The sequence below is a fragment of the Salmo salar genome, chromosome ssa14, assembly GCF_905237065.1.
Source record: "Salmo salar chromosome ssa14, Ssal_v3.1, whole genome shotgun sequence".
NCBI classification, from domain to species: Eukaryota; Metazoa; Chordata; class Actinopteri; order Salmoniformes; family Salmonidae; genus Salmo; species Salmo salar.
The window spans coordinates 31,640,482-31,650,165 of NC_059455.1; the positions used below are offsets into that span (position 1 = coordinate 31,640,482).

The 9,684-nt window shown below is 42.0% G+C and overlaps 1 protein-coding gene across 30 annotated transcripts in view; it reads left to right on the top strand.

Annotated features, from left to right (window-relative positions):
- LOC106569344 (obscurin) overlaps positions 1 to 6,956 on the top strand; it is an 86,911-nt gene extending 79,955 nt beyond the window's left edge. For all 30 annotated transcript variants that reach the window (XM_045694207.1, XM_045694208.1, XM_014140604.2 and 27 more), the window contains 8 exons: positions 105 to 282; positions 495 to 608; positions 762 to 929; positions 1,698 to 1,800; positions 2,001 to 2,130; positions 2,508 to 2,601; positions 2,839 to 2,881; positions 3,446 to 6,956. In XM_045694207.1, coding sequence (XP_045550163.1) covers positions 105 to 282; positions 495 to 608; positions 762 to 929; positions 1,698 to 1,800; positions 2,001 to 2,130; positions 2,508 to 2,601; positions 2,839 to 2,881; positions 3,446 to 4,577 — 1,962 coding nt within the window. In that variant the 3' untranslated portion in view covers positions 4,578 to 6,956. The remainder of the gene's footprint in view (positions 1 to 104; positions 283 to 494; positions 609 to 761; positions 930 to 1,697; positions 1,801 to 2,000; positions 2,131 to 2,507; positions 2,602 to 2,838; positions 2,882 to 3,445) is intronic.
- Positions 6,957 to 9,684: the final 2,728 nt, after the last annotated feature.

Sequence of the window (9,684 nt, forward strand, 5' to 3'; positions counted from 1 at the left end):
ATGTCACACTTCCTATGACATAGGAAATTATTTTTAACAGATAAATAAAGTCAATCATTAGTCTTGAGGATAACTACTGTTTCTCTGTCTGTCTTCCTCCCTAGCTGAACAACATAGATGTGAATGAGACAGTGGAGGGTGACGACCGGGCCTTTGAGATCTGGCACGAGCGTGAGGACTCTGTTAGGAAGTACACGCTTCAGGCTCGCACCGTCATCATCAAGAACTCCTGGCTGCGAGACCTCAGGGAGCTGCAGCAGCGCTACACCATGCCTGCCTGGAGTAAGTCTGACACACACACATTCACTCAGATCCACCAGACAAACAGAGACATAGTTTGACATAGCATATTGTGATCTAACCTTCACTATCAAACAAGTACTTTTTACATACTATGAAATTGCATACTATAATTTAATCGGTAATTGCATAAAATGTGTCATCTCTCCACTCAGGATTGATTGATGTGTAAATACATCCCTCTATCTGTCCAGGTATGCCTGACTTTGATGAGCTTCTGGCTGACTGCACAGCGGAGCTGAGACAGACGGTGAAACTGGCCTGCAAGGTTACTGGAGTACCCAAACCTGTGGTCACCTGGTACAAGGGTAAGAGACACACCAGCGAGACCACTGTGCGAAACCACGCAATAGCTGTGCATACAGTGCATGTTTGTTTTTATCTACATAGCCCATACCATGTTCATGTTTTTGAGGTAGAAACACCTCCTGTGTTAAAACTGTTTCCTCCTCTGATGACAGACGGGCGTGCAGTGGAGGCCGACCCTCACCACATCATCATCGAGGACCCTGATGGTTCCTGCACCCTGATCCTGGACAACATGACGGCTGATGACTCTGGACAGTACATGTGCTTCGCCACTAGCACAGCAGGCAACGCCAGCACCCTGGGAAAGATCACTGTCCAAGGTCAGTCTCTATTACAGAGGGGAAATGACAACAACATTAGGCTTGAACTGTGAAAGTGAACATAGCGCACACCCAGACCCTACTCATAAGAATCATTGACATACAATGAGTATCCAAAACATTAGGAACACCTGCTCTTTCCATGACATAGACCGACCAGTTGAATCCAGGTGAAAGCTATGATCCCTTATTGATGTCCCTTGTTAAATCCACATCAATCAAATCAGTGTACATGGGGGGGAGGAGACAGGATGAAGAATGATTTTTAAGCCTTGAGACAATAGAGACATGGATTGTGTGCCATTCAGACGGTGATTTAGGTTCCTTTGAACGGCTTATGGTAGTAGGTGCCAGGCACACCGGTTTGAGTGTGTCAAGAAATGCAATGCTGCTGGGTTTTTCATGCTCAGCAGTTTTCTGTGTGTATCAAGAATGGTCCACCACCCAAAGGACATTCAGCCAACTTGACACGACTGTGAGAAGCATTGGAGTCAACATGTATCCCTGTAGAACGCTTTCGATACCTTGTAGAGTCCACGCCTCGATAAATCGAGGCTGTTCTGAGGGCAAAAGGGGGTCCAACTCAATATTAGGAAGGAGTTCCTAATGTTTTGTACACTCAGTGTACATGTCAACAGTAAAAGTGATTGATACTTTGCTTTGGGGAAAAAAATCTACAATTCCAAGAATCTAAATTGTCTGGGAGGAATGTTAATCTTGTAAAAAAAATAAGCCTGTTTTCAAGAGTAAATATTGTGTGTGTGGTAGTGCCTCCTCGTTTCGTGAACAAGATGAGGAATGCTGTCTTAATCGTTGGTGAGGATGCTCAGTTCTCCTGCACCATCCAGAGTGCCCCCAGACCCAAGATCAGGTACACTACACCACACCTGTCTCCTAGGCTCTTTAAACTGACAATCTTTTAGTGACAGTGGACTGTGCCATTTGTTTCTTCCTACTGTGCTCATTATGTTGCCCATTCTTAATAGTTAATATACTGCATAAGATAATAAATAAGTATGCGTAAGGTAATTCATATTATCTCAATGTCATTTCATGCGTGTCCCTGAACAGGTGGTTCAAGGAGGGCAGGCTGCTGACTGACCAGGAGAAGTATCAGACCTACACTGAGTCCCGTAGTGGAGTCCTGGTGCTGGTCATTAAAGGCCCTACGGAGAGAGACCTGGGACATTACGAGTGTGAGGTAGGCCTTTAATTCACCACCCCTCAGCTAAAGAAAACAGGGCCGGTGTCCCAGCCAAATAAAGCCTAGTACCAGACTGAAATGTACTTTCAATAGGGATTCTTAATCCAGGACTAGCCTAATATGGGTCCAGGAAACCATTCCATACAGTTGTAAAACATTGGACTGCAAAGCACCTCTTGTGAATAGCTGCTGCTGTATCACAGATCAATATAAAAGAAACACGAGAGATACAGTAGTAGTAACATGTAACAGTAGTTACATTATTTGGATGCTTGGCATCCTCCAAAGAGGATTGTTTTCATGAGACATTACATTGATAAGATGAAGCCATTGTTTCAGTAAGCCTAATGTATTCTCCTCCCTGCCCATCCCAGTTGTCCAATCGACTGGGCAGTGCTAAATGTGCAGTTGATCTGTGCCTTCCTTCTGCTGTGGCTAGAAGAGGAGAGCAGGCGATCACCATCGAAGGTAGGAATACTCCCATTCATGCACATTCCGTTATGCATTAGTTTCATAATTTACCTCTTTTACCAGGTCCTTAAAATGTAGAGAATGTATGCTTTAATTTCCATAAGCCACGTTCATTCAAAGGAAAAGATGAACCATCAGTTCATCAACAATTTAGATGATGTAGTCTTTTTGTCTTGACATTAGCTATCAATTTATCTGACTAACTCCATAAGCCTCGTCCTGCTTTCCTTCTAGTCACTGAGCAGGAGACTAAAACACCAAAGAAAACCATCATCATGTAAGTGTGACCAGGTTATGATACAGGCTAGAAGAAGCATGCATACTTGTGTGTGACCTCTGCATGCATGGCCAGGCAGTATTTGAACCCTGAGTGTAAGAGGGGCTCGCTCAATGCCAAATATAACTTCCAAGGAGCCGGCATATGGAATGGTTCCATAAGGGAATGGTTGTTAATATTTTTTGTGTCTGCACATTTTCCTTAACTCATGTACCATTGCATGACATGTTTGTATGAGTAGAAAAGACTTCACTTTGTGTGTGTGCGTGTCCATGTGCGTGTACACGCTAATTAACATCTTTTGTATGTAGGCTTATTGTGAAAACAGCATGCCCGCAAGTTGTTCTCTCTCTCTGCTGTCTCTCTCATACCTTCTGTTCTATTCCCTGCATACAATACACTCTTAGAAAAAAGGGTTCTAACTGGAAGCAAAAATGGTTCTTCATAGGGTTATCCTATGGGGACAGCCAAAGAACCCTTTTAGGTTCTAGATTTAACCTTTTTTTTAAGTGTACCTTCCGGTCTGTCCCTCTCTCACACCCTCTGTGCTGTGTACCCTTACAGAGAGGAGACCATAACTACGGTGGTGAAGAACACCCGTATGAAGCGTCGCGGCGTGTCTCCATCTGGGTTCAACCGCTCCGAAACCACCACCCCAGATCTCCCCACCACCCCCACCGGCACGGCCAGGCAGAGGAGGCAGGTTTCTGCCAGCAGGAAGACCACTATCCCCACCCTGTACGTCACGGAGCCCGAGGGGGGTTCTGGGGCCCGGGCCGCAGAGAACAGGTGGGTGGAGGTAGAGGAAATCATTGAGTACAAGGTCAACAAGTCGCCCAGGCTATCCAGGAGAAGAGGGGTCTCCCCAGCTGGGTCGGAGCGAGCGAACACCCCCTCCTTCACCCGGCCACAGAGGTCCCCGAACCCCAACACCAACAATTCCAACAACAAGCTGGTAGAGCTGCAGAACTGCTCCGAGCTGGAGGGGGCTCAGCCTATAACCTGGGATGATGATGAGGAGGATGAGAACGTGGCTGGGTCCGAGGTCACCCCTGGACTCAGTGAAGAGGCCTGCGAGGTCTCCTCTGTTCTAATCCCTAACGACCATGAACATGATGAGGCCTGGCTAGAGGAGCAGCAAGAGGCCTTTGTCACAGAACCGGATGATGACGATAACATGGAACCTCCCAGGAAGCTGGAGCCTAAGACCCTGACCCAGGACGGTCGCGTTCTCACCCTGGAGGACCTGGAGGACTATGTTCCCAGGGAGGGGGAGACCTACGGCTCCTCCAACACCAGGCCCTCCCCTCCCGAGAGACCCTGTGAGATCTCTGTGCTTCAGAGGGAGATTCGGGGCTCTGTCGTGGGCCAGCCAGTGCTGCTCAATGTGGGGAGGCCTGTGGTGGTGCCCAGGGGGAGGCGCAGCCCTGGCTTCTTCAGCCGCTTTAGAGAGTACCTCTCAGGCAGCATGTTCTCCCTGGCTGGCCCCCACCACCACCCCAGCAGAGGCCAGTCTAGAAGTGAGAGCGAGATTCCCATCCAGGTCAGCCACGCCAAGCAAGAAGTCAAGCTTGCATACTGCTCTGAGGTGCAGAGAATGGAGGGAGGGCAGCAGAGATACAAAACCAAAGTCTACACGTCAGTGGGCAAGCCAGTCACTCTTCAGATCAGCCAGAACCGATATCAAAACCAATAACCTAGTGTGTGAAAATCAGTTGCTGGATTAGAACCAAGCAGGTTTTTGTTAATTGGTGATACGTACAATAGCCGTTTTAGTCTTAAATGGGAACATTACTACTTAAGTGTTAAAAAGCATATTCTAACCTTGCATTTTATTGCAAATGGGAGGATCATTCCATTTTGAAGCAACCCATCTGAAAGTCAAATGCAGACACAGGAAGTCAGTTGTTTTGGTCAGACAAAGTCGTTTTTAAAGGACAAAACATCAAAAGGGGGTTGGATATGTTTAGGCTAAATGATTTCCGAACGCCATTGTATACTATCCAGGCTTCAATTTATTGTTGCCTTGCTTGCCACGTATTTGATGTACAGAAAAATACAGAATAATTGCAAGTCGTGCAACATGGACTGACACCATTTGAAAGTTTAAAAAATCCATCTGCTTTACCCTCAGGTGACAGATGTTTTGAATGTCAACATCTTGATGTTAAACTTCTGTTCTGTAGGAGAACATCAGTACAGTACCATATTTCTCTCTGTGTGTTGTCTCTGAAGTTTATTGAACAAGAAATATCCACCTTGACTTGTAGCATATCAGTTTGTAAATAGGCTAACCAACTCCTGTGAAAGGAAAAATGTTTGTCTCGACAGTAACTTACCAAACCAATGACTTCAGCAACAAAAGGGAAGTCTGATTTGAAATGTTATGAGGAAGGGGTAATTCTGGGATAATATTATCCAACATAAAAACATTGACAAGATTGCTAGAAATACAAAATAAGTATAAAAGAGCATTGATTACTGACATTGTTGGATTGTGTGAAACATTGACGATGTTCTTTCAACTGCAGTCACTGTCTGCTTGAGAATACAAGAAAGCCAGATTAAAGACTAATTCATGGATCATTTAATTGTACTTCAGATTGGGCTGTACTGTCCTATGGAGAAGTCTAGAATTTTCTAAGCAATTCTAGATGGGCAGTTACATGTTGTGCAGTGCTGATACTTTTACGTTAACCGTGTATCACTCACTTGTGGTGTGGACTGTGGAATGATATAGGTCTATAATTGTGTTATACAGGTCTCGTATAAAGGGTCTCTGTTTACTTTAGGTTATATACATCCAAAACATAGACCTATTTAGGATATTTCATTTTGAACTGGGTCATTTGTTTTATAGAAAGGCACTTCATTATCAGTTTCTTGAGAGCAATAAAGAGTAGATTGACCTCAGATAATTAAGTATTTGTGATTACTTTAAGGTAAAATGTAATTAATTATATTTAGAAAAGTGCCAGCATGTTATGTGTTAGCTTTTTGAAAGCTGATTTGCGTGTTTATCTGATTGACATAATTGAATTAACCCAATGAGTCCCACTGTAACGCCGGTGCGTTTTGGACTTCTGGGTAGAACCATTGGATTTGTCTTGTTTCTGCATCCGTAGATACCAACCATTAGTCTGTGTAATTAACGGGGGCTGTGCTAGAGCTGTGTTTGTGAGACAAGTGCCGATCCCAAAGGGGCCCTGGACTGGGTCTTTTTACAAAAACGTATGTAGTCTGAAAGGTTTGAGCAACAAACTATTCAAAGATATTTATGAAAAGGTGAGACTCTCACGAACACGTGCATGTAACTATGACGCTCAAAACCTACACAAGAGTTGTTAGAAGGTAAGGGGTTGTTCTACATAGAAGATCATAGGAAATCCCAGGACATAGTGTCTATAATAAGCTCACATAGTGGCTCTCACAAAATCCAAATAGTTGTCATTTCCCAGTGAGCATACAATTTCTGTACTTACAGCATTCATATCAATTCATTTGATCAGGTTTTTGCTTTGGCTGATAATTTTTTTTTAAAAACATTGACATTAGTCAATAAAACTCATGAATGCAACTGTTTTATGTCAAATCGTTTTGTGTTCTACTTGTAGCCCTGGTTGTCCTGAAAATAACACTCCATTGTGAGGCTAAATATAAGGGCTGGACATGCAGATAAATGAAAGTCAGATACATTAAAAGACGATTTTTGCTGGGGTCGTGGGACTGATAGGGTTAATATTAATCTTGTCACATTCGGTTCAGGTGAGAGCACAGTTACATAGTTAGTAGTGAGCCATTGTACACTGGATTTATTAACTTTGTTGCAATATATTGTTTTAAAAAGTGAATTACCGCTTTCCAAAGTAAGAGTAATGTTTTGTTTTTATGTTATTTTAAACGTCTTGTAAAAGCATTGAATGTTTAACTTTGTAAGAAATTCAACATAAATCACATATAGGTTTTGACTGCCTGCACATGTTTAGTTAAGAGAATGAATAGTTAATGGATTTTTGGGAGGGTACTCCCAAGTGTTTAATACATCAAAATAATTAAATAGCAACTGATGAACTGATCAGCCTGTTGTTTTATTCACTCTTGGTGAATGTGTGGGTTGGTTGGTAATGCAATCACCGACTGTAAATGGTTGTGCTTTGTCTTCCTCCAGTCTACATCCTCTTCAATTACATTGAATCTTTCACGTATAAAAGTGTAGGCCTAAGAAATACTAGTCAGAATTGGGGGTCAACAATGGTAGCTCTAACCATTGATTATACATTTCAGGTCAGGTGCTTGGACTTCAGCCATTTTGCCATACTGGTCAGACTTCTGCCATACTGGTCAGCAAATCACTGGCCGCTTTCAGTCAAGTTAACAGGATCACTACACTTAAAAAAATAAAGAGATATCCAGGCAAAACAGTTTTATTAATTTACTTGACTACACTTGTAAAATACATAAAATGTTACTAGAAATACATATTACAAAACAAGGACTCGTTGAAGGCTGGGTAAATTGTCAATATTTGGCCAAAGATGACACATTCAAAGCAGTGGTATAACATTTGCACCATTAAAAAGCTGTTCAGAGTGAAAAAGTTAAATATATTGCAATAAGTAATTTGTGCGAAGGAATGTTTTCTTCAAAGGGAGATCAAATACAGAGGACAAGAAGCTATAGAGTATGTCATATTAGTTACCAACGAACTGAATTTGGGTTCTGAATGGAAAACATGTTAAACTACAAACTTAAAATAAGTGCAGCCTTTTTAGAAGGCTGCCTTGAACAAAGAGGTTTTGTGGAATTCAATGTAACCAGTTTCAAGTAAAGCAGATGCTCTGTGTGCTTGGTTCTAAGCTTTTCTATATTCTCCTGAGGACAGAGCCAATATTTGCTCCATTTATTTAATATTCATTCTCTTTAATTCTCATTCAAACATTTTCTTTCCAAAAAAAGGCCAACTGAATATCATAATATAGGTGAGATTGTAAAATAATAAACATACAATACAAAAGTTTTACACCATTACAATACAACTGTCAAAACAACAAAAATATATTAGGGGTTAGACTACGTCACCGTGAGTTGTGGTCTCCAGAAGTGTAACTTTGTTATACAGAGGTAAACATGATTGTAAATCCTGAATGGCAATCCTTTGTTTTATTAGTGAATGAATATTGTACTTCATCATAATTGTATCAGTATGGTAAAACAGGGAAACTTCAAACAGATCTTTTCACACACAAGATGTCTAGGATCATTAACAAACAGCAGCTAGGCTACAGTAAGTTCCTGAGATCAGCTGTAATAAATATGGTGCTTCCCTGTGTGACTATCTTAGAGCCAGAGTTAGCCTGTGCTTAGCTAGTGCCCAAGCACCTGGCATTGTGATTGTTTGTTAGCTGCCCTATGTTGACAAACTACTATGAGTCAAGAATACCTCTTTTAAAAAGAATGAAAAGGCAACAACATAAAAAAATATATAACCATTGATTTTCTCCTCTTCACATTTCTGGCTATGGCATCTTGCTATGGCCATTATGACAACCAATGCATCTCTGTACAACCACACTAACTGGTTTAAGGACATTTCTGCTGGACAGAAACAGAACAGCAATGACATTTGCGAACATACCATACCAGTGTCTACTCTTGCTGAACAAATTGGTTTATCCACTAGTCAGTGTTGTGTTCGAGACCACGTAAAGCGAGACCAATTCAAGACCAAGACCGGAGCAAATAGAGTCCGAGGCAAGACCGAGTCAAGACCGGGAGGGGGACAAGGGGTCCGAGACAGAAAAATGCAAGTCCAATTCAAGACCATGATTGTAATTTGGTCAAATCACCACCATAATGTCCAGTATTTCTGTTTTCATATTTAACAACATATGGATTCTTTAGGCATTCAGAATAGTGAAAAAATGCATGCTGAGGGAAAATACAACGTGTGTGAAACATTGTTGCATTTAAAGTGGAACTGATAGCATTTTAGGAACATGAAATGTGTTTATATACACACCCAGAAAGAATATTACACTTTTAAAAAATCTGACAAGCAACCACTTAGATATGGTCATTTTCACGTTTTCATAAATTCTTAGAATGTTGGGGAATTACGTATACTAAGGCATCTGTGAAAATCCCATAGCAATATAGAGTGGGAAAGTGGCCGTGTGTTTGGACAATTAATAGACATTAGACACTGCAGTAAATAAAACATCTGTCTTATCCAGGATCGGAGTCTACACAGACCGGTGCGCTATAGCCAATCAGAGCCACAGTAGGCCTTTAAACAAACAAGCCATTTGCCAGAATGAATTTGCGAACGCAGTTCAAGTTCTTGCTTGCTAACCAAATGATACCTGCATCTCTAGCTGTGTATAGCCACCGAAAAACGATGAGGGGGAAAAGTCAGTCAGTCAACAAACAGCTAGTTAGTTTATCTATCTAGCTAACGTTAGGCTCCGTGTTTTTTTTAGCTTGCTACATAGTGTTTTACAAAAAGTGCACTCTCATACATGAGTGTGCTGGTATTATGGTTGCTGTCCTTTCAGAATCACGAACCTGTCACACACTGAAGACCTACAGGTTCACCACTGTACTAACCTGTCACACTGAAGGCCTATAGGTTCACCACTGTACTAACCTGTCACACACTGAAGGCCTATAGGTTCACCACTGTACTAACCTGTCACACACTGAAGACCTATAGGTTCACCACTGTACTAACCTGTCACACACTGAAGACCTATAGGTTCACCAATGTACTAACCTGTCACACACTGAAGACCTATAGGTTCACC